Genomic DNA, 26476 nt, shown 5'->3' on the forward strand with positions numbered 1-26476 from the left:
ATTCTCTTTTCAACCCTTATATTAATGGCTTGTAATCAATGGGATTATAAGAATATAAGTTATTATTGAATCCTTTATTACATATTTCTATTTTTTGCAAATAGACCGTGCAGAAGAAAGCATAGCAGTATCTCGAATAATTGTGGCCTGGAGTTTTCTGGTGTATACCAGAAAAGACAGAATTCATGGGATACCCGGTTTCTGGGCGATGTTACTCCTTTCGCTAGTAGATGAACCCACCGCTTGGCATATATATAGGTACACTACATCACTGCATTCACGTATAGACGGTAATTCGATGTCAGTATGGATAAACGTGAATTAAACGACTTTGAAAGAAGGATGATAGTGGGTGCTCGACGCATGGGTCACTCTATTGCTGAAGTGGTACAGAAATTGCACTGTCCCCGCTCGACGGTGTGAAGAGTGTATCGGGAATACGCCATTTTCGGAACAACAACTCACCGTGGACAGCGCTGTGGGCGGAGAAAGGTGGTGAATGAATGTGGCCGTCGACGTCTGTCTCACATTGTTTCAGCCAACCGGAGAGCGACAGCGACACAAATCATTGCCAACTTCAACGAGGAAGGTGTCAGAAATGTCTCCACCAAGACCATCAGGCAATCATTAGCCGCAATAGGGTTTGGGAGCCGCCGACCCACCAGAGTCCCATTGCTAACACCACTACACAGGACTCTACGCCTCAGCTAGGCGAAAGAACATCGGCACTGGACCTCGGATGATTGGAGACAGGTCTCTTTGTCCGATGAGTCACGTTTCCAGTTATTTCGAGCGGACGGGAGGGTTCGTATCTGGCGGAAACGCGCCAAGCTATGCACCCGTCATGTCAACAAGGATCTGTTCAGGCAGGTGGACGTCGGTAATGGTCCGGGGCGTGTTCAACTGGCACACGTTGGGACCTCTGGTACGTCTAGATCAGAGGTTCCCAAACTTTCTCGGTTCACGGCGCCCTTAGTGTCCCAGTAATTTTTTCACGGATCCCTATGCCAAAAGAAATACCTAACACAGTGGTTTTCGACCTTTTTATATATATCTGTATAATAATTTTATTCTTTATATAGAGGTATTTAATAAAGATCGATTATAGATCACCACAAAATTAAAAAGATACGGTACAATGGATACCGTACACCTTTTTATAATGAAATAAATATACAAATTAAAAAAATAATAATAAATTAAGTAACTTAAACTCAAATTACACGGCGCCTCAAGAATGTTGTTGCGGCACTCTAGTGTGACTGGCACTCCGGTTGAAAACCACTGGTCTAGATGCATCTGTGAACGGTTCAGATTTTGTGTGTGTGTGTGTGTGTGTGTGTGTGTGTGTGTGTGTGTGTGTGTGTGTGTGTGTGTGTGTGTGTGTGTGTGTGTGTGTGTGTGTGTGTGTTTTGTATGGGTGGCTCCTGGAACAAAAGTTCATCTCCACCTCGTTGCTCTGTTCAGTTTTCACAGATTCTGTCATGGTAAGGCCAGTGTGTGTCGTGTAAAAAAAAAAAAAAAAAATCATCCTGCATAGGAATATTCCATGCTGAATAAAGATAGATGAAAGGGAAGGCGAGAGTGAGAGAGAAAAAAAAGTTTTTAATCCCGCACGGGAGAAAGTGACAGGAAAGAAAAACAAACTGCCCTTATTCCGGCAAAAGATGGTCCTACCCGTTACTAGGAAGTATTCCATGATTTCTGTTCACTCAGTATATAATGAAATATTAAAAATATTAACGTACAGATAATACAAATAATAATACAAATTATGTGTGTGTTCTGTAGTGTTGTGTTTTGGCCTTTTGGCTACATGGAAGCAGTGATCACCTGGATAACCACCCCCAGGTACTCGTCCCTAGCAGCGGGAGGGCAAGGCCTCCCTTACTATATGCACACCCTCCTTCCTGGGGAACGAGTTTCCCAGGGAAGAAAGAAAAACTTGTATAAGATGAAGAGAGAGAAGTAGAAAAGAGGAGGGCTTCCCTTGCCCAGGGAAACCCCAATCCAGGATGGATTGTTAGAACAACACAAAAAATAAAAAATAAATAATAAATAAAATTAAATTAAATAAAAAAAAAAAAAAACCATATAGGGTGAGACAGGGAGAAGCTGACCTGGTCTGGGGAGCACCAGCCCAGGGCAGAACTCGAGAAAAAAAAAAAAAAAAAAAAGACTGTCCAGGTTACGTTTCCACCTTTGCAGACCCTCTGCATCCCTTCATGGTATCGTGCACCCACAGGGCAATGGACTCTTCTAGCAGAACAATGCGCCTCCCACACAGCTGTAGTGAATAGAACATGGTTCGAAGAGCATTCCGCAGATTTTACCACCATGGAATGGCCTCCCCGTTTACCGGACATGAATCCTGTTGAGTATCTTTGGTATGCTGTAGAAAGGTCCGTTCGAGCTTTGGGTCCTCCACCCAGGAATGCGACGAAATTATGGACAGCGGTGCGCAAGCATGGATGGAAATACCTGTGGAACGCTTTCGTGAACTAGTGGACTCAATGCCTCGCCGTATGACTGCCCTTATCAGGACGAAAGATGGTCCTACCCGTTACTAGGAAGTATTCCATGATTTCTATCCACTCAGTATATAATGAAATATTAAAAATATTAACGTACAGATAATACAAATAATAATAGACAGATGAACAATCAAAGGATGACAGCTTAATACAGGGAAAACAATAATTATTGATTGAGTTAAAAGGATCATAATAAAACAGGATAGGTTAAACCTAATTAGGATGCACAAATATAGACCAAGAATTTCCTTGCCGTAGTTCCGATCAAGACCTTGAGCGTCAAAGGAAAGAGGACTCCTTAAACCAACTGATGCGATGAGTATCTTCATTGTATTTCTATTTACAGAACATACTATTTACATATTTTATTACATATTTAACGTAGTGGTACCCAAAATGTTAATAACAAAAAGAATCGGTGAGATTATACATGTATGTACAACATATAATATTCAGAGAAATCTTTTCGTTTTCTTCACCAGTAAGGTGGAAAGTTACAGTTCGGTCGAAGAACATCTGCCCGGTGGATATGGTGAAATGATAACTGTTCATTGATGAACTTCTGATTGAGTTGTGGAAAATCTTACTTGATTATCGTATTTTTAATGACACTAAATATATAATTTAAACATACTATTTTAAAAGAATTGGGGCGGAATTTCTCTTTGTCTCTTGATCACAACTAAGTTACATTTTTTAAAGAATTTTTAATTTTTAGTGCCCAAAAATTCTTTCTCTGTTTTTCCTGGAACTAAATTCAATGCAGATTGTTTGATAGTTTCGGATAATTAAAATGCTTTTGCACTAACCTATATTTTGGATCATTATTGCTATAGTTGCATAGCAATAATGCAACCATAGCATTATGGTTGCATATGTGTTGCCAAAATTGTGTAATAATTATCGGTCTTTCAGTAGATCTTGCCTGTTTTTTTTTTTTTTTTTTTCTCTCTATCCTTTTGTATGCATAACTGGATCTCATGATCAATTGCTTGTTTTTCTTTCCAACAGTCAATGTTTTAAATCAAGCAGTTTTGGCTGATTTTTCATGTCTTTCTAACTCAGTGTCCATGGTCACTACATCCAGTGGAGAATGTTGTGAACTGAAAATAATCGACATGCGAAATAATAAACATAGTTCTGGAGCTTTTATTATCCTGCAAAAGCCAGATCTGTTTCTCACTGTTAAAAATATTGTGTAGTGGAAATTAATGAATGCCTCTTTTGTCATCTTACAGGCATTTTTCATCACTCAAATGAGAAAGTATAGGTTTTTGCACAAAATACTACATCGCTGTGAATCATACAGTGGTATAATTAACTCACTTGAATCAAAACTGATGGAATATTTTTCAAATTGTCAAGTTCATTTTGTTCCGAACCATGCGATCTCGATATTTTCACGAGCGTCTCGTTTTGGTTTTTTTTTCAGCCACCGTCGAACTAATCCCTTTTTTTAGTGATCAGAGTTCTTTTAAATCATTGACTAATGCATATTTTTAGTTTACTTGAAGCTTGTATTTAATTACCTAGTCAGAATGTGCCATTTCCATTAAAATCTTTATCACCAAAGCTTTCAAAATAAGCATGGCTTATAATCATACTGTAGTTGATGATGCGCCGGTAAAATTCAGAAAAAAATATTGCCAAACTTGCGTTATTACTTGTTTTCACCAGTATAGGCTTAATTCTTAATTCTTCTTCTTCTCCAATTCACCTTTCCTTTTTTTTCTTTTGGACACACCTGATTCGAATTTCTTTCCTGCGTCACGATTCCATCTAAAACCAGATATTATCCTTAAAACAAATCTAATTTCGCATTTTTAAAAAATCTATAAAACAAAGATGCAAGTTGACTGAATATGCTGCCTTCGGCTGACAGTGGTTATGTTTGGCATTCTTCATTACCTTGTGGCAAAACGCCTGGGTTCGAATCCCGATCGATTTATCTGTTTATAGTGCTGTATATATACATAATCTTTATTGCAGGAGCTGTTGACAGTGTTCTGCAGTAGGCCCCCAGTTAGTGTCTACGGTTTAACAAACAGGATTGGAAAAATAATAGGTGAATTTAGATTAATAAAAAGAAATAAATTAATCAAAAATAAATTCATAATTCCTAAAATTCATAAAAGCATAAATAAATAAGTTGCCTACAACGTAGAGGAGGCAGTGCATCTGACTAACTTTAAAGCAAAATTGGATGATGACCTTGTGGGAATAGTATGAATATTTTGTTTTGTTCGATGATTATCATTTTATTTATTTATTTATTTTTTTTTTTGGCTAGCACAGAAAAAGGCCACGCCACGACCTTATTAATACTAATAACTAGGAAAAAAAAAATATTTTTAAACATATATAAAATAAGCTGACTAAAATTTTCAACCTATAGGACCCTATGGGTGCTGTTGACAACACCCAGGGCCGTCGTCCATGCGTTTTGCTAGTACTATTTACCATATACTGTACATACATATAAAGGAGAATTATTACTAATAAATGCTCACTTTCCTTCTTCATTTAAATTTTCAATCATGTATTTTCTCTTTTTTTTCATTAATTTAAAATCTCTTAATCAACACTACTATGCAACTTCAGCTAATCACATGTAATTACAATTGGTATTCGTCTCAGTCTTATTTTAATATTTCAGTTTATTCTCATTATAAAAATGCTAATCTATTGCAACTTCTCTCATATCTATGAATTTTTTTCTAGTTTCATTCTCTGATTTTGGAATCAATGGCATCATGCTTTCTTCTATCTAGCGGTCTTTTGGAAAATGAAAGATAATGATTTCTCAATTTCTAATGATTTTTCAATTTCAATTTTTAGGCTTGCCCACTTAAAAATTATCTATTTCTGTAAATGGATACATTTAAATACTGCATTTTTCAGATAAAATTTAAAGTATTAACAATAATCACCTTTTCCGAACAAAAATTAGAATGTTAGACAGGAGATGAAAATTCTGGACTGTCCAACGTATTGCTGTATGTATTGGTTACTTTATTATGGCTTCGTTCTGTACTTGCAGCGAAGTTCAATATATTGAGTAACTTGGAGGAACAATGAAATATATTTCAAAATATATATGCATGGAGAATAATTAAATGCAAAGAGGATGTAGGACATCCCACATCCTCATCTTTTCACATCTTCTACATCCATACCATACATCCTCTACAAAGAGGATGGATGGTAGAGGATCTGCAAAGTGAGGATGTAGAGGATCTACATCCTCTTTGTAGAAGATGTAGGACATTTAGTTAAAAAGTCGGACTGATCTCCCTAAAGAAGGATGGTTGGCAACTGTACTCTTGGCCCACGTTGTCTTCTATTAATTATATCTTTCCAAATCAGGCGAGTGTAAATGGTTGCTTTAGCTACATTCATTATACTATTATCATTAACACAGTGGTTTTTTCCGACCTATTTTTTTTAATAATGGAACCTTTAATTAATTAATTTTATTTTGTGGTACCCCTACTCAATTTTCTGCCTGTTAGATCCGATTATCTCTCTGTATGTTATAATAATATACTGTAATTATAAAGATGTGCCTTTTTATAATGAAATAAATAGTTAAATTAAAAAAGAAAAATTTTTAAATAACTTAAACCCAAATCACGTGGCACCCCTGTAATGTTGTTGCGGCGCCCTAGGGTGCAGTGGCACCGCGGTTGAAAACAACTGCATTAACAGAATGCTACAATCACACACACACACACACACACACACACATATATATACACACAAAAAAGCCTCATATTAGTTCTATGAGCATCATTATACATCTAAGGAGAGATCTAATAGAGTAGTGTAAGACACTGAAGGGATGAAGTAAAGTGAATGAGGAAGGTATGTTCTCGATTTCCTTTTAAATTTGAATATTTTCCGTCGTTCCCCTTGTCTAGGGCCCGAAAATGCGCCCTGTCATTTATCATAACATAATGCCATATATGAAAAAAAACAAAAAAAAAAAAAAACAAAACAACATAATAATATAAAATAAAATAAGTGCATCCAACACAGGCTTGATTATTGCTGCTTTCTAAGGGCATTATGGATATGTTTAATCAAAATATCATTGCAACTCCTAAAGAAAATTTGCATAGGCATAGACGATTTTGTTAAATAAAAAATTTCTTCATTGCGCGTTTGCATTCATTTTTCTTATTTAAGTTATTCACTTGTATACCGTAAACATTCAAAGATCTGAAGTAACTTAGTTTGTCGTCAAATATTTATGTCATTTAACCAATATTTACAACACAACCTAAAGCAGTTTTTCCTGAAAGAGCGAGAGGAAAATTGTCTTCCTATCGCTTTCTTCCAGTGATATGTTAACGTATCTCTTATCTTGATAGCACGCGTTACTTTCTCTGCTTTCTACATATGGTAAATAACACCTGTGGCATAATTATGGCACATGACCTCTCTTCCTATAATCATAATGTATCGCCAACTTTTAGATGCTCTACAGTGCGATGCGTATCTATATTTGTTGTTAATATATGTTTTGCGCATATCTAATAGCCATTCTTCAGTGTTTCTTTGGTGGTGATTGATGAAAACGGTGCATGAGATTCCTAGGTCCACGAACTTCGCCGTGACGTCATCGCTCCACCCCTTCTGAATAATACAGTAGGCCGGTGAGATGTGCTCTGGATCTTCCACGAAGTGTGCAGCCTCCCTGAACGCAATAGAATTTTGTTAAAAGATAGAGAGTGCATTGGAAAATCATTTCGGAATTGGGTAAAGTACAGCATATTTTTGTAATTTCATGCTTGTATATACATAATCAATGGATCGGTAGCATCATCCCTAAGGTTTTCATTCAATTTTCACGTTTTACCGGAAGTGCTCGGAAAAAGCTGATAGCAGGCGTTCACACCAAATACACGATCTTTCGTTCACACTGCGAAGGGTTGCTGTCGGTTCCGTACAAAGGAGCTTCGCTGTGCGGTGTTGAGTCTCGGTGTATTGGTTCGGGAAAGGTGTGTGTGCGTGTGTAATGTGCTTGTAGCTTAATTTTCGTCGTAAAGACGAAAGGTAAGTATGTGCAGTTTGTAGAGAACTTCATATTCCTTACGCTCTTTTCCTGAAGAACGTACGACCAAACGAAATATCTGGTTTCGTTTGGTCGTACTGCGATCGCCTAGATTTCAGATTATTGCGGCAAAGAATGTCAAATGCCGCTGTTTATATATCGCCGGCCGTTTTTGCCATTTAACCGATGCAGATTTTTTATATTAAAGTGAAATTCCAGTGCGCGATGTTATCTTATTCTGAAAGTGAGCGATATAACTGTTAACGGTTATATCTTGGTATTTATATTTATATATTACATTCTGGGAATGAATGTAAATGCCAGATCACTTCCATATGAATTTATCAAAGTAATGCACGAATATTTTAATTAGGCAACTGATAATTTAAAAGTAAGAAGTACTAGTTAGAATCATGGCCAATTTCAGCAGTGCCCAATTACTCAGGCCCATATCCTCATTTATGTCAATATAGTGAATACTGTATTTCAACAGTTCGGCTACTAAATAAATATGCGCTTCTTTTCTTGCTTTCTTTTTCTGTTATATATTATAATGTTCAGCCACATTGCGATAATCGTATATGATGTCTCATTATACATTACAGAAGCAGGTTTATTCAGTTATCGAAATCTTAATTCTTTACTCCCCACTTCCACCCTTTAGAGTTTTACTAATATAATTTATCAGATATCAGAATATCAGCCTTTATTGACCTGAGTATTCCACCAAAATATGAATCGATGGTTAAATATACACCATTTTTCCAGCAAGGAGCATGTTGTGTTTGTAGCTTTTTATTTAGACAGCCTTTTATCATTTTAATTCCATCTATTTTATACGTTTAAATTTATAATATATGGTTTTCCTTCTTTAACAGGGATAACGGGAATTGCGAGTGAGGGTCAGGCGACGGCGTTTGATGTCTCCCAATCGAGCTTGAGTGGCAAGCGTGCTCTGGTAGAGCTAGTGAGCTGGAGGTAGCAGCCGGTGTCAAAACATGGCGCCGAAGCTGGCGCTAGGACTGATCTGTCTGTTTGCTTTTTTCAGTACACGCTATGGCTTGGATGTAGATCGAATAGCTGTTCCTCACGATGTTTATCCTGGTTATAGTATTACAAAGCTTCATTTCTGGGGGCAGTCGTTTGCTTTATTAGATAATGAATTTTCCAAGTACTTTACAGTTTTAAATGATGGTTTGTTGATGCCGACAACCGGAATCTCTCACTTCGTAAACAAGCCTCTAACTCTAATTGTGAAAGAAGAATTTCCGAATGGTACACGTGAGCATATGCTGGTTTTACACATTGTGGATAGAAACAGAATGGTTAGATTTAATTATAATGCCTATAGAGGGAAAATTGCAGAAAATCAGCCCCCAGGTACGCTAGTGGATGGAATAGAGAGATTATTTGCATCAAGTGATTCGCATCATCAGATAACGTATACATTTGTTTCAGGGAATGAAGACAATATTTTTAGCATTTTGCAACCGTATAGTAATCATAGTGCTGTACTCATTCGCACCAATTGTGTACTTGACCGAGAAAACCAGGAAGTATATGAACTGGTATTACGAGCAACTGATATTCATGAAGCTGACAGTGCTGAGGCCTTACTTTCAATTGAAGTTGAAGATGTTAATGATAACTCACCAGTGCCAGATAAAGAAGTATTTGAGTTTAGAATCCCCGAAGATATGGAACTTTATTCAATAATTGGCAATGTTTCTGCCGTTGATGCCGATGGTGACATCCCTGTTTATCATCTTATAGCTAGACATCCAGTGTTCGCAATTGTACCTAAAACAGGACAGATTCTGCTTACCGGTGCTCCAGAGTTGAAAACCTACAAACTCACCGTTAGGGCTTATGATGGGAGAAAACCAGCGCGTTTTAGTCCTACAATTCCTGTTTATGTGGAAGTATACACTACTCAGCTGTTCTTCGAACCCGAAGAGAATGAAACGATAATACCAGAAACCAATGAAGTGTTACTTCGACAGAAGCGTTCAGTGAGACCAACAAAGAGTTATGAATATAAGGAAACAGATGGAGGTATTCGTGGTAGAGTGATGTTTACGTTTGATAAGAAGCATCCACATGAAAATTACAAAATCGAAAATCCTAATCGATGGGTAGATGTGGATCCATCTGGAGATGTAAAAGTGAAAGAGCCTTGGGACTATGAACAACTTGGGAAGGAAAAAACCATTGACTTTTGGGTATTTGTTACAGGACCTAACGTAGATGGTAAGTAAATTTTATTATAGTTTCATTTTAACATGATACAGTTGTACAGAAAATAAGGATAGCGGATTCTAGTTAGTTTTAAATTCTTACATTCGGTTTTAGCTCACAGTCGTTTTTAATAGAATTGTGGAAATATATATTTACTCATTATCTTTTTTTCTTCATCTCCTGCAAAACTTTCAAGATTGATAATAGAATTGAGATAATCAGTTTGCATTAATATTAAAAGGAAAATTATTCTTGCAATTCTGTTAATAATTGGCGTAAATAGTTTCACTTTACAATTTTCTTGAGGTGGTATTTTGTTTATTGAATTGAAGTCATAAAATGTGCACTTAGAAAAATGTGAGCTATTTTTTATTTAAGTGACATTTTCAGACTTGTTCTTTATTCTTATTTTATAAAATGTAAATTAATAATTATAAAAATTCCATAAGCAACTTAAGAATACTCTGACTGAACAGTTGTCTCAATTTTAACAATTTATAAAATTGCAGTAGATCATCTGAAAGTTTTTAGAAATTCCAAAGTGAGTGAGAGAGAGAGAGAGAGAGAGAGAGAGAGAGAGAGCGACCATACTTCTGGATCTGCTGTTTTGAATTTTTGCAGTTGCATCATGTTTTTAAAGCATGATGCAGAGGCTGTGTTAAGGGTGATAATGTAACTCTTTGAAAACTTTATTCATAAATATTATTCATTCATCTTTTTATTCATAAGAAGAATAAAAGTAGGTAGGCAGATTGAGTTACTAATATAAATAACAATAAAAGTTATGAATTATTTAGAAAACAAGTTGCAGAAACTTCAGATTTCTATAATGAAAAATGCTGCTTTTGCTTGGCATAAATTCTTTTTGAAATGTTGAAAATGCATTGCAGGATTTTTTATACATTATATGCAAAAATATTCTATGCACACTTAAGAATACCATTTTTAGAATAAAGTCGCAATGTTTTTTTTTTTTTGTGGGGGGGGAAGAGAGAGAGCAAGCACACCATTTATATATTGGCCATTTCAGTACTTTATCTTTTGCTTAACTCATCTAATGAATAACATCTGCTGTTTTTCATATTTCTTCCTTCTCATTCTTTCTCTCTAATCTTCATGGTATCCATTTTTTATTCTTTGAATTCAGCTACTGCTCTGTCCATCTCCATTTACTTCTCCTTCTGCTGTATCCTTCACTTTAGCCTTATCATATCCACTAGTTACTCTTCTTATTCTTTATTGCAATCCTTAACTCTCCATCTTTCTCTTCATTACTAGTAATATATTTTTTATTTCTTGCCCAAATCTCCTAGCCAAATAATATTTTCAAGTAGATACCACCCAAATATGTGTATTTTTTTTAACTATTTTTATTATTAACTATTATTTGCTTTCAGTATATTTATTATGCATTATTTTAGTATATTTATCCTTAACCATATTTATTCTTAACTTTTTAGTTTGCTCCTCGTTCTCTCATCATTATCTTTAATATATTCATTTTATTTGTCACAAGTAATGGATCATTTGTAAATCTAAGATTTACCAAGCTGAGTGGTCAGGCACGAGGGTGCATAAGTACACATGCCTTGAGTGACTGGGGTTCAAACCTGTGACTACTGAATGCGGTGCTGTTTGTTGTATTCTCTCTGTCTTGTGAGCTCCTCTGACAGTGTGGTTGTCCCGGAGTATAAACAGAAAATTTATTACTATTTTCTAAATTGGCTCTAAACAAGTTAGGGGATATTATCTCTTCTCTTTGTATCCCCTTTCTAATTTTATTAACCTTACTATTTTTCTTATTTCATTTTTGAATTCTTCTATAGCATCATTTTTATATTTTCTAATTCTGTTTACATGGATGTGCAAGTTTTATATTTAAAACAATTTATATTATTGGATTATAATGGTGTTAAACTGGATATAATTCTATAATTTCAGCTGTTATTAAACTGGAGTTGTGGGGGGGGGGAGGAGTATAATGAATAAGTTTACACTTCCCTCCAACTAAGAAATATTGGAACTGAAGTCTGAGATATCATGCTTCAGTTTCTACTTGTTATTTCAAAATAGTAGTGGTGAACGAAAAATCATAATAATTTGAGAAATTAAGTGAAGAATGAAAGTGATAATTTAAATGTAATATTTATTTTGTGATCCACTCAAGAACTCATCAAAAATAGAATAAATGTCTACGGTTTAATATATCAGCAATTAATTGTTTGCCAATTATCATAATAAATGATTTTGTGTAACTGGAGCATTTGAACATTGAACTGCTACTGTTTATGAGAACCCCCCCCCCCCTATTTTTTTTCCCTTTTTCCTGAATCTTTTGCTGTTAGCACATACTTCCATGTTCCAGATTCTACTTCTAGGTTCAAAAAAGATAAAACACCAATAGAAAAGGTGTTTTTTTTAGGACTTCTGTGACTAAGTGGAGTTATGACTCTTTACCCAGTTGGAGAGATTTTGCTGTGAATCTTGTTAATACAAAAACCTTGCTAACAACTTCTTTTCGAGATGCAAGCTGAGTTAGCATTCTTCTTAAGAGATGTAAGTTTGCTAGAATATTAAAAACAATTTTTCATCCAGCAAACAGATAAATTGCCTTTAGAACACACAATCTACACACACAAGGTAAAATGGCATGTTCAGTTGATGCCGGTCTGCATTGTTTTAGTTTTAATCCAAATTACATTACTCTATTTCTTTAGTCTTTATAATTTAACTATTTCTAACTTATATATTTCTATATGATCTTTCTCCTCTCCCTTCAGACTTAAAGGATCAGGTTTTAGGTGATATTGTGGTTGTGAAATCATTTTCTTTGCTTATCAAGTGTTAAGGTAAATAGGAAAACAGTGTAGAAAACACTGTCACTTCCAAATGTCACCTTTCATTACTTATCACTACACTGCAGTATTTACAAGCATTGATAGGAAGTGATTTTGAGGAAGTGCAGCAAATGGGTATGCCATTCAATATAGAAATGTGGGTCTGTGACCTATTAGGCAATAGCCAGTTGGCTGATGAAAGAGTAAGACAGAAGTATAACAGATTCAAAGGGGTAGAAGGTGGTGATGCACATGTCAGAAAAGTTTATACCTCACTAATACTAGAACACTATAATAGCCAGTACATAAATCTTTATTTTATTTTGCAAAATAACAGAAGACAGGCGATGCACAAACCTTTCTATTCTAATGGGAGTTTTACCAGGGTTCTCTGAATAAAGGATTCTGGTTTTGAGAGAGGGAGTTATAAAGGAAACTTGTTGTAGCTGTGTTGCATTTATAGATCAATTACTGCTTGCAGCAAATTTTGGTAATTCAGTGATGTGAAGGAAGTTGGTGTACAATTTTTATAACATATCGGTTGACTAAGCAGTTTTCATTGTATCGATAGTTATGTTGTAGTAAAGGGGAACAATAAGAAAGAATTAATACTTAAAAAAAAAAAGAGACTGGCATATTCTTGTCAAATTTTTATGGATTTTTATTTTGATTAATGATATATTTGAAAAAAATTATGGTAATATTGTAGCCATAAATTAACTTTGTTTATTCTTGAGATAGTAGAAGTTAGGAGAGCTTAAATATTCATTGACTATATAGATGTGTTGAATTAAAGGCTGCAAAATCTTTGGCACTGCAGTTCACAGTAGTGCATACATTTTTTACAGTCATATATGGACTTGATCCCTCACCCTTCTTACAGGAAGCTGTGCATGCTAATCACAGGATCATAACCAGGAGAGCCATGTAATATATCTTAGTGTGTCTTTTATAATCACAGAATTGAAGTTTTGGTTTTTGTTATGTAGTTTGAAATTATTGTTCTCTCTGACTCTCAGTATATGTGTGTGTGTGTGTGTGTGTGTTTAAATTTAAGAATGAAATGGGAAAAAGGTGCAGTGGAAGTACAAAAGTTACCAAACCTAGAAGGTAATAGAAAAGCAAGAAGAATGAAAAAGGAAGTAAATAAAAGAGAACAAAATAGTAAATTATCTCTAATGCAAATTTAAAGATAAATTATAGGTATATAAATAATTGAAAATTTTGTATATCAAGTCTAAATTAAATATTGGACATGTACATTTGAGGAAAGACAATTGTAAAAGAGATGTGTGGAAATTTGCCTTTAGCCAGCAGGTGGTTGATAGTTGGAACAAACTTCCATCTGTTTTAGTAGAGGTCGAAAACTTAAATAAGTTCAAGGCACAACAACAGATGGAAGTCTGTTCCAGCAATCACTGGCTAAAGGCAAACTTCTGCACATCTATTCTACAACTGTTTTTCCTTTTCCTCAATTTGAATTTATGCTCCCTCAGGTTCTTAATCTGAGAAAGAAAAAGTATCCCATCAACATTGAGCCTGCTCAAACCATTCAAGGCCTTACACACCTCAATCAGATCACCTTGCAGGTGCCTAGTTTCCAGATGCTGCAACTTGCACAACTTAAGCCCCTCTTGGTAAGAGCACCCCTCTCACCGTTCCTCTCACCAATTCTATTGCCCTTCTCTGTACTCGTTCTAGCAACTCTATATTCTTCCTAAAATGAGACCTCCAGACCTGTACACAGTACTTAAGGTGTGGCCTCACCATTGCCTTATACAAGGGGATAATCACCTCCTTGTCTTTGCTAGCAAAATTCCTATATATCATTGACAAAACTCCATGACCTGCTCTGGCAGCCCGTTTGCACTGCTCATTAGCAAAGTTAATTAGCAAATGTCTAAGCAAAGAATTTAGCAGATTATCAACATAGATAAGGAGTGTAGTCCCAATTCTATGTGAATGATAGTAGATTTTAACTTAATAGAAATTTTAATCATCATCTTTGACATTTCATATATTATCTAATACTTAAACTTAAATAATTTAAAATAAATTTTTATCATTATTAGACATTTTAATCATTATCTAATAAATTAAAGTCTTATCATTCATGTAGTGTAAGAACTACTCTTCTTCATCTGTCTATAATCTGCTAAAATCTTTGCTTACACTTTTGCTAATTGACTTTAGACCTATTGTTTCCATGGATGTTGTTGTTATTTGGTTTTTAGGAGCATTAGCAGCTAGGGCCCACCACTGAAACCTGGGGAACTCCACTAAAAACATTAGTCCACGAAGAGCAGTGCCCATTCATAACCAGTCTCTTCTTCCATATAACCATTCTTTTGTCCACTTGCCCTTAATGCCACATTGCTCCAGTTTGTACAGCACTCTTTTGTGCAACAGTATCAAAAGCCTTCTTGATATCCAAGTATATGATGTCAGAATTACTTTGTGTCCAGTTCCTTGGTCACTGTATCATAGTAACCTATCAGATTGGTTAAACAAGACTGTTCCTTAACAAATACATGCTGTGATTGCGTTATAATTGAACACCTGTCCAAATGGTCCTGCATTACTTCTTTAACCAGTGATTCCGTTATTTTCCCTGGAATAGACATTAAGCTAACAGGTCTCTAATTACTCGTATCGCCTTTTGATCTCCCTTTATGAATTGGGAATACATTTTCATATCTCCTGTCCATAGGGACCTCCTCTGAATCCAAGGATGCTCTCATAATTATGGTTAAGGGTTTGCCTCCTTTGCTGCTTCCCTTAATATAATTAGATAGATTCCATCCAACAAGTAAATGAATTTGGAAAATTTCATTACTCTATGCTAAAACAGCAAAACAGATATTTGGACAATTCAGAAAATAAAAGAAACATTTAAAATAAAAACTGTTTCACTAACAAATATTCACAGAAATTTCATAGTTGAATGTTATGCTTCATACCAAGTAAGATTACCAATGGGAATATACCTTAACTTCTTATCTTATGTCCAAAGTTATGCAAATATTTTATATAATGGTTATTTTCCCTACATTTGAGGGAAAAATTAAGTAATCCCAGAGGCAAGCAAAGTGACATTTGGTCATTATTAGCCAGGGATTCTGACTTGCTGAAATCTCTGTGTATGATATATACTTGCAGTGGATAAATGCACACAGTGATGCCCACATGTCCTATTAAAAGTTTTTTAAAGATAGTTTTAAAGATAATTTGCACAATATGACATTCAGCCATGTGAAATTTCTATTTTTAGTAGATCCCCAGGAATGGTGGGCATAAACTCTTAGAACAAATGGAATGTCTGCTAAATATTTTTCATGATTAGAATATTAATTATATAATTAATTCAATGGAGTTGGAGACATCAGTTTGGTATAATTTTGGATTATAGTACATTTAAGAAATGGGAATTTGTATAGGTTGAGTATTAAAGTTAGATTAAAGTTAAACTTAGTATTAAAAGTGGGAAGCAACCCACAGTACAATCTTTCCTACATTTCTTGCCCACTACAATATGCCATTTAACTGTATGTTGGCTATATGCACATTCTGTAGATTTTATTTAATTAAACTAGGGACAAAAAATATCTTAGTTCCAAATGAATGAGATATAAATTTTGTTTTTATGTGTGCTTGTGAAAGCCTAACTGTCGTCAGTGTATGTTTGTTCCTTAGAGGTTTCCTCCACTTATTAGCCCTCCTTTACATTAAGGCTACTTAAGTCATTGTGAGACAATTTTTCTTCACATAATTGCTTCAAGGAAATTAAAGTACTGTACATTATTACACTTTATATAGAAAGGTTGTGATTTTTTTTTTTTTTTTTTTTTTCATGCTAATTTAAAATTTAATTTAAAAGAAGTTGTCCTAGTTTTGATTACAAAACCTTTAATATACAACTCTAGATTTTTCTGGGATCATTAGATCCCAGGAAAATTATCAACACATAATGAGTGGAACAGTTTATATGGGGTGCCTTAACCCTTTTTTTTTTAATTATAGGTAATCCATAGAAAAACTGCGTTATTATTTTTTTTTTATTTTTTTTTCCCTTTCCCATCCTACAGCTGCCTCATGCTAGATCTGGGAACTAGTCTCTTTTGACTTTGGGTTTTTCCTGTGTTTTATTGCTAGTACATCATGTGATGGCACAAAGTCAATGATAGCTATAGGCCTTGCATACATATATTACATTACTAGATGAACAGTATTCATGCATTTTCTTGAAGAACTGGCATAGAGATTGATTTATTCAGTAACATTGATGATACTAATATACTTTTATTTTAATTAGGAAGTAGAATAAAAATTATGTAATTAGTTTAACACAGTGTGAAGAATTTAAGACATCCAATTATTTTTATTACATTTATGATATTGGGGAGGGGGTGAAGGTGAGCTCTTTGAAGCTGTATACTCGCAAACAGCTTATTACTGATAATTTGCCATAGTGATTTGATGGTTCCTTTTCTGTGCTACCCATTTTTATGAGGAGTATTTGATGAAAATAATATTTTCTTGATGTGAAAATGTGGCTTAATCTTAACTTCAGCTCAGGCTATGTTTATTAAGTTAAGCTTAGATTAAAAAATAAAAATGAGGAAAAAATATAACTTAACCCATCCTAGAATTCAGATCAGGTTATTTCATGGTTATGTTAGGTTTAGTTACATTTTTGCACAAGGAATGAATAAGTGTCATTGTGAAAATAGCCTGCTAAAACATGAAATATTAACATAATATGCTATTTGATGATAGTTTTTCAGTAACCTATATTAAGTTTAATTTTATTTTTGAGAGTATTTCTTAATTAAAATAAGAATATATCAGTTTTATTCGTGTCACTGGATATAATATTTGTGGAAGGATGTGGACCTGTGAAGTAGGTGCAGAGAAGAGCAACAAGATTAGTGAGGGGAACAAAAGAGCCCCCTTACCAGGGAAGGCTTCAGTTCTGTAAATTGCAGCATCTGGAGACCAGACACTTGTAAGGAGATCTGATTGAGGTGTTTAAGGATCTGAATGGATTGAGTAAGCTCAGTGCCAATGGAATCCTTCCTCTTGCTCAGGCTATACACATGAGGGAGCATAAATTTAAATTGAAGGATGATTTTAAAATAGATTTGCAGACATCTTCAGCCATTGGGTGGTTGATTATTGGAACTTACTTCCATCTGGTGTTATTGCAGTAGGTAGTTTAAATAAATTCAAGGAAGAACTAGATAAACTGATTAGGGGATGGGGAGATGATATCGGAAGTACTGGATTTTTTTGACTGATGTATAAGTTTGCTTTCTTGCATCATTTTTTTCACTATAACACTAATAAGTAGTCATGGTGATAGAATAATTATAAAATAATTGCTGAGATTTGAGGTCATCTATCCCCCAAAGTATCTGATATTTTAAACATGGAATAGAAACAAGAGGTGAATTTTCAAAAGAACTGGTTGTAATTGTTAGTTTTGGCAAAATGAAAATGGTGCATGAAAGCAAAGCTTATCAAGCATCAGCCAAAAATGAGATAAAAAATAAAACCCATTTCATTTGCCCATTCCTTTTAATATATGTCCAATCCTTTAAATTTATTCAGGCTACTCACTTCCAAAACACTGGGTGGAAGTTTGTTATAACAATCAGTGTTGGAATGTGAATTTCTGCACATCTGTTCTAGAACCACTCTATTTAAATTTGTTGCCCTTATGTGTCATCTTAGAAAGAGTAAGGATGCCATCAGCATTTTATTTATATTATTAGCCATATGGTGCAAGGAAGCCTGAGGCTTATGCTGCACCAGGCAAAAAAAAAATTGACACACACACACACACACACACACACACACACACACACACACACACACACACACACAGAGACAGACATATATATCCTGGGTGTGCCAAGGCCATACTCACCAGATGTGAGCCCCTGGGGTTGTTTAATTTGCTTAACCCTTTTAAAGCTGTATACATTTCAGTTAAGTGAACAGAATGGTGCCTTGTTTACAGATGTTTCAATTTAGAGTACTCCAGTATTTCTTGTAAGAATATCTCTCATATTTCCTAACTAATCTTGTAGCTCTTCTCTGCACCATTTCCAAATAGCTTGAGTTTAGTGTTACCAAAAATGGTTTGTTACTGTAGCATTATTACTATCCAAATGCAGTACCTTGTATTTATCAATGTTCAACATCAGTTGCATTTTTCAGCCCATCTGGTTGTTTTATCAAAATGTTTTGAAGTAGCAGGATGATTATTGCCATTAAACACCCTGTGCTACCCATCTGCCAATCTTTGTATCGTCAGCAAATGTAGACATCAAACTCTGAATACCAATGTTGATATCATTATATATATATTATAAACGGTAAGAGATGTAAGACCTAACCCTGTGGTACTTTACCCATAACAGTCCATGAAGAGCAGTGGCAATTTGTGATCACTCTTTGTCTCCTACCAGAAACTGCCCCCTCTAACCATTTTAGCAACTTGCCCCAACAACTGTATTGCTCAAGTTTAAAAAAAAATCTTTCATGCCTAACTAAGTAAAGGCCTTATTGAAATCTACATATGTGATATCAAAAATTCTTCTCATCCAGTTCCTTTGTGATGACTTCATAGTAGCTAATCAGATCAGTTAGGCATGATCTTCCTTTAAATCTGCGCTTTGATTGCCTTACATCTCCAACCTTATCCAGATGACCCTGTATTCTATTGACTCCATTATTTTCCCTGATACAGAAGTCAAACTTAATGTCTGTAGTTTCCCATTTTACCCTTGTGAATAGGAGATCTGAAATTGTCTCCTATTCACAAGGGCAGGGCCTATCTTAGGGCCTAAGCAAATTCAGCGTGTGCCTGGGATCCATAAATGACAATGGACACAGCCAAAATCAATGATATCCAGTAGCGTAATGATGGGCATGAGTGCTCATGTTTCGTATAAAATTTGCAAATAAAATAAATATACTTTTGAATTGAAATGTTGCAGCTGCTGGTTAAAAGCATGTGCTGCCAATATGTTCAAATTTGCATATATTTATTTAAAAATATATGCAAATTTATTTGCTTTACATTTTTATATTGACTAATCCTGATTTTGGATTATAGTTTTAATTTTATTATTATTATTAGAGTGTGGGGTACCCTTGGAAAAAATTTGCCTAGGACGCGAATTCTCTAACGATAGGCCATGCAAAATGGTGTAGTTTTTCAATTCACCTTTGTGAACAGGAGAAACATCATTATTATTAGCTACATGATGCAAGGAAGCCTAAGGCTTATGCTGGGGGGGGGGGAGAGAGAGAGAGAGAGAGAGAGAGAGAGAGAGAGAGAGAGAGAGAGAGAGAGAGAGAGAGAGAGGAGAGAGAGAGAGAGAGGAGAGAGAGAGAGAGAGAGAGAGAGAGAGATCCAGGACCCTGGGTGTGCCAAGCTCATAGTCACTAAATGTGAGCCACCCTTTTGTACACCTCCATTCCATAGGTACTTCCCTGAACCCAAGGATGCTCTCATTATATAGATAAAAATTTGACTACCTGTACTTTCTTTTCTTCTAGCTTCAGCAAGTTCTATTCCAGTTTTCTTTGTTTTCCTAAAATAATTTAACTCTCAGTTAGTGATAATTCCCAATCAGTTCCAAGATTTCATAAAACAAAAGGATAGGAGATAAAATGTGGTGTTATCTTTATGACCTGCATAAAAAATTTGTCCTCTAAATGGAATTGGATGAATACTATATGAATGCTAGAATTAATATATTTTACTATAAAGGCTTAATTCATAATGAATTTACACTAGGAGGCAGTGCTGTTAATAAGACTGTATACTTAGATACCATTTAAGCATTAACAAATGCAATCAGAAGGAAAAGCCCTTGTGGGACAAGAAAAAATATTGGAAATTATTCCATGATCTCTCTTCATCATACAACATTAATTTCTGAATACTTATGGGTAATTGCCTGTAAATAATTTTTTAAATAAATATTTAGTCCTGAAACTTTTTGACCCTGTCTTATCTGCTGTATGTGTCATTTGTGGACTTTATAATTAGTGTAAAGAGTTGTTTTCTTTTTGCTTAGATAAAGCAATTGACTCTGAGGGAAACTATATTAGTTGTTGACAGAATTTTCCCCAAAGACAAAGTATGAATGTTTTTTACCCTGAAGGTCAGGTTATGCAATGAGAAAACTAATTGAATAAATAATTCATATTTTTCTGTATCGTTCTCTCTTTGAATATATTTTTACTTTTTATGGTTACCATAACTGCTATTGAGAAATGCGGTATCTTGGCTTAGAAATACCATCTAAAATGAAAGCAGATGGTATAAACCTGATCCATTCTAATAGACAATAAATTTCTAATAGTTGATTCAGAATAACAATTCCCATCTTCTCCATTAAATTTCTTCAGTATACAGCTACCAGCTTTGTATAATAAACAAAAGTATAGAATTCTAGGTTTCTTGAAATTTCAATTATGTGAATTTTCTTTTTGATTTTTATTTTTCCCCCTAATTTTCAAAGAATTTGGTAAATTTAATATTTAGCTATAAGAAACAAACTATAATATGAATATAATGAAATCGTGATTTCCTCTTATGCAATGTGTAATGAATGAAGCAAAAAAAAAAAGGAAAAACTCCATCCATGCCACTTGTATAATAACTACACTGATATGATGCATAAAACTTTGCTGTTAAAAAAACAAAACAAAACTATTACGTAAATTAATACAACTAAAAAAATTTTGTTATAGTCAGTTTTTAAACTGTTTTTTTTCCTCTCCTATTTTATGTATTAGTATATGGAGGTGGTACTTAGCTGCCTGGCTTTTTTTACAAACATCGAACTTAATTTTCCTTTTATGTGGGTTGTTCTTTAAATTTTTTATGTGCAAGTCCCTTGATTGAATTTACTATAGATAAGGCATTTTCTTTGTATGGTTCTATGAATACTACTATAATAAATGTTTTGGATCTTTTAACAGCAGTGCACAAAAAAAGTGTTCTGCTTACATTCCACTTAGATAAGATTCGTTTACAACTAGATATTTCACAAGAATATTATCTTTATTTTAGCAGTCATGTGGGCTCAAATCATTTTCAATTAAAATGGGCATTCTACTTTACTTCCACATTGAACTCTTGGATGTGTCAGGCCTGAATTAGAGACAAAGTATGGCCTATTCATTACATATATATTGTTTTCATAATGATCCAGGTTTCTTGATGTTGAGGAAATATTTTCATTACTAAATACTAATCTGAATCGGAACAGAAATTGAAAATGAGGAAGTGACATAAAGAATATATATCGTTGAAATCAACAGACAGAAGCATTTAATGCATTTTTGATCACTGCTACATGGATCAGATAGCAAGAAAAATTGGATAAGATCCAGTTGACATGTATGACTAAAATAGAGAATCTTTCATTGAAAAAAAGACATTTATTTTAAAGTGTATAAGTATGTAAAGTACATAATGTGTAAAGAATAATTCCAAATTACTCTAATTTTCTTCCATTTTTTCCTACTTCCCATTTATATTGTACATAGTACTCTAATGCATTAAGGGCTTATGCCTCAAGCTGTGAAAGAGTTAGACTATGTATATCTTAGTGCATTTGCGTAATTTATACACAGCCAATTATTATAGCTTAGCAAATTTGCAATAGCGGCATCGTTTAAGTTACATCTCATATTGTTGAATACCTTCACGAGTTGCCATGACATTGCACTACTTCGAATAAGTAACGCTTCATCCGAACGAGAAGACTGTTGTTACTTATTCTCAGTGGATACCACCACCCAGACGGCACCACTGAGAATAAGTAACAACAGTCTTCTCCTTCGGATGAAGCGTTACTTATTCGAAGTAGTGTAATGTCATGGCAACTCGTCGTGAAGGTATTCACAATATGAGATGTAACTTAAATGATGCCGCTATTGCAAATTTGCTCATCTATAATTGGCTGTGTATAAATGATGCAAGTGCACTAAGATATACATTGTACATAGTATATTTAAAATTGACAATCCGAAATACCTTTTAGGCCTAAATTTTACTATGGTACAATACCAGTCCCTTCAGATAACAGGACTGTACTATAATAAAAAAATTTACTAATAAACTCTTTACTTCTAATGTTTTTAAATAAATTAAATATTGAAATTCATATTTAGTGAAAACTAGTTGCTGCTTTGTTATAATTTTGCAAATGCACATTGGAGACAATAGTTAACATATAGGTGTAGAATTAACTATTTCTTGTTCCATAATATAAATCAAGTGTAGAATTTTTAATATGGAAAACAAATTTATTCAGCTATATTTTCTCAATATAATGCACAGCATTTTAAGTTCTTTCTTACCACTCATTTTGTTTTCCTTTTATATTAAATGTGTTCCATGCAGCATGATGATTATAGCTTTAATTTAATATTTTTTCTTCATAAAAAAACATTTATGTATTCTGTGTAGGATATGTTGATGTAACTAAATAATTAAAATATCAGGAATAGGATACTTTCACTACATAAGGATCAGTTATTACTTAAATAACTTTACAAAATAACCTTACAAAATAGGAGTACAAAATGTAATAACTTGATTACTATTGGATAGAATTTAATAAAATTTTATATTTGGCTCTTTTAGAATGATTTGTCAAGCCATTCAAAAATCAAATAGTTTGATTTTAATTTTCATTAGAATCAAACCAATAGAAAATGGCAATTATTATTCTTTTTTTTTTTTAATACATATCACATAAGCTATCCATATTATACTATATATTATAGCTGAAGCACTGGATATTTTGTTTGTTGCTGTGTGCTGATTAAAAGAATGAATGGGCAATGTGGTGGTTGGCAAAAATGAAATGTTCTTGGTTTGCACATAAGTCGTTGCCTTTGCCTTTTTTTTTTTTTTTGGTTTTAAATCATGAATTATTACTATTTGCTAATGCACCTGAAATGCAACACACTACATGTGTTAATTGTTAAATTACATGCTGAACATTTTTTGAAGAACATTATTTATGTATGTGCATTCAGCTATTGCTTTCTCAAGCTATAGTGCATAGCCATCTTGCTTCATATAGGATTTCTTGGCTTCATTCTTAGAATATTATTAATAATATTAATGCTATTAACAGTATTATTAATAGCATTAATAGATTCTGCATTTTACAGAACTGAAATCTTTTGTGGTAAGAGCACCCCTTTGTTCCCTTCACCAATCTTGTTTCTCTTCTCTGTACTCATTCCAGCTGCTCTATATCCTTCCTAAAATGAGGCCTCTATACCTGTATGCAGTACCCAAGGTGTGGCTTGACCATTGCCTTATACAATGGAATAATTACCCCCTTATCCCTGCTAGCAAAATTTCTGTATATCATTGACAACATTGTCGAAACCCCAGGAGCTGTCCTGACAGCCTGTCTATATTGCTCAGAGGACTTCATATCTGACTGTGCAATTAACCCCAGGTCTTTTTCATTTTACCCTACCCTGAAGTGTGGTACCACACAGTTGGTACGTTACTGTGGGGTTACTCTAACCACATGCAGTACTTTGCATTTTTAAATTTCAGTTGCCACTTCTCAGCTCACCTGCTTAATTTTTCTAAAGCCTGTTGCAGTATTATTCCATCATTACTGTAATTAGCCATCCTGCCACCCTTAATATCATGCAAACTTGGATATTAAGCCTGATATCTCTTCATTAGTATTATTGATAAATATAGAAAACAACAATGGGCCCAACACCAAACGCTGGGGAACTCTACTAATAACATTAGTCCACAAACAGCATATCCATTGATTAGCATTACCAAAAGCACACAATGCAAGAAAGCAAGCTTATATAGCATCAGCCAAAAAAAAAAAAGCACCCTGTTTCACCCATCCACTTGCTTCAAATGTTTGTCAAGTTCTGCTTTGAATCTATTTAAGCTATAAACTTCTACAACGACAGATGGAAGTTTGTTCCAGCAATCAACCACCCGCTGGCTAAAGGCAAACTTCCGCACATCTATCCTACAACTGTCTTTCCTCAATTTGAATTTATGCCCTCTCAGGCGATTATTCTGAGCAAGAGGAAGAATCCCATTAGTTGAGCATGCTCAAACCATTCAAGGCTTTATACACCTCAATCAGATCACCTCGCAGGTGCCTAGTCTCCAGACACTGTAATTTGCAAAACTTAAGCCATTCATCATAAGAGCAACCCTTTGTTCCATTCACTAATCTTCTTACCCTTCTCTGTACTCGTTCCAACAGCTCTACCTCATTCTTAAAATGAGGCCTCCAGACCTGCATACAGTACTCAAGGTGTGGTCTGACCATTACCTTATACAAGGGGGATAATCACCTCCTTATCCCTGCTAGAAAAATTCCTGTATATCATTGATAAGACACCATGAGCTACTCTTGTGGACCATCTGCACTGCTCAGAAAACTTCATATCTGCCTGCACAATTACCCCCAGGTCCTTTTCTTTCTCTACCACTGTCAGTGTGGTACCACAGAGTTGATACATTACTCTGGGATTACTGCTTCCCATATGTAGTACTTTACATTTGTCAATGTTAAACTTCATTTGCCACCTCTCAGCCCATCTGCTCAACTTTTATAGATCCTGTTGCAGCAGTGTACTGTCATTAGTGTCATTAACAACCCTGCCAACCTTCGTATCGTCTGCAAACTTAGACATTAAGCCTGATATACCATCATCAATATCATTTATAAATACAGAAAACAACAATGGACCCAACACTGAACCCTGAGGGATTCCACTAATAACATTAGTCCACGAAGAGCAGTGTCCATCGATTACCACTCCGTCTTCTCCCACTCAATCATCCCTTTATCCATAGCAGCAATTTGCCTCCAGTGCCACACTGCTCCAATTTGTGCAGCAGTCTTCCATGTGCATCAGTATCAAAGGCTTTTCTAAGATCCAAATATATGATATCAAAGTTATTCTTTGCATCCAGTTCCTTTGTGACTACATCATAGTATCCAATCAAATTAGTCAGACAAGACTTCCCCTTAACAAACCCATGCTGTGTCCGAGCTATAACTGAAGTCTTGTCTAGGTGATCCTGCAGTGCTTCTTTAACCAATGTCTCCATTAATTTCCCTGGAACAGAAGTTAAACTAACAGGTCTGTAATTACCTATGTCTTTCTTTGTGGATTGGGGTCACATTTGCACATCTCCAGTCCATGGGTACCTCCCCTGAGTCCAGGGAAGCTCTCATAATTATGGCTAAGGGTTTGCTTACTTCCTTTGCCACCTCCTTTAATATAACTGGATAGATTCCATCCACCCCAAGTGCCTTTCTTGTGTTTATCTTCAACAATTTCTCCTCCACTTTACTCTCAGTTATTACAAGATTATCTAGCTTACTGTCAGAGTTGAATACACCTCTGGCATTCCCCTCCCTGAATAACCCCTCATGTGTGAATGTCCATGCAAAATATTCATTTAGTTTGTTAGCTACCTGAGCAGGATCAGCAACAGTTGAACCATCAATATCAAGTGGACCAATCTGATTCATCCCCTTCCTTCTAGAGTTTACATAAATAAAGAACTCTTTGCTGTTTTCCTTTGCCAAAGATTTCTCATAATCTGCCTTCGCCTGTCTAACCTCCTTTGTAACTTGGTTACAGACCAGCTTATGTCTATCATAGCTTCTGTGTCACATGTTAATTTATATGTATTCCATGCATTTTTCTTCTGTCACATGTCTAATTAGTTCATCTGACATCCATTTAGGCCTAAATCTTGA

At 34.8% G+C, this 26476-nt stretch overlaps 1 protein-coding gene across 6 annotated transcripts in view; it reads left to right on the forward strand.

Moving 5' to 3' along the window:
• The first annotated feature begins 7444 nt into the window (after positions 1-7444).
• CadN (neural cadherin) overlaps positions 7445-26476 on the forward strand; it is a 1307274-nt gene continuing 1288242 nt past the window's right edge. For 3 of the 6 annotated variants that reach the window (XM_090383766.1, XM_090383769.1, XM_090383771.1), the window contains exons 1-2: positions 7446-7592; positions 8469-9840. In XM_090383766.1, the coding sequence (XP_090239892.1) occupies positions 8589-9840 (1252 nt within the window). In that variant the 5' untranslated portion in view covers positions 7446-7592; positions 8469-8588. Of the gene's footprint in view, positions 7593-8468; positions 9841-26476 lie in introns of all 6 variants that reach the window. The other 3 variants (XM_090383768.1, XM_090383770.1, XM_090383767.1) reach the window with 2 other exon arrangements.

This window comes from Mastigoproctus giganteus, chromosome 10, assembly GCF_048544385.1.
Source record: "Mastigoproctus giganteus isolate SK-2022 chromosome 10, ASM4854438v1, whole genome shotgun sequence".
NCBI classification, from domain to species: Eukaryota; Metazoa; Arthropoda; class Arachnida; order Uropygi; family Thelyphonidae; genus Mastigoproctus; species Mastigoproctus giganteus.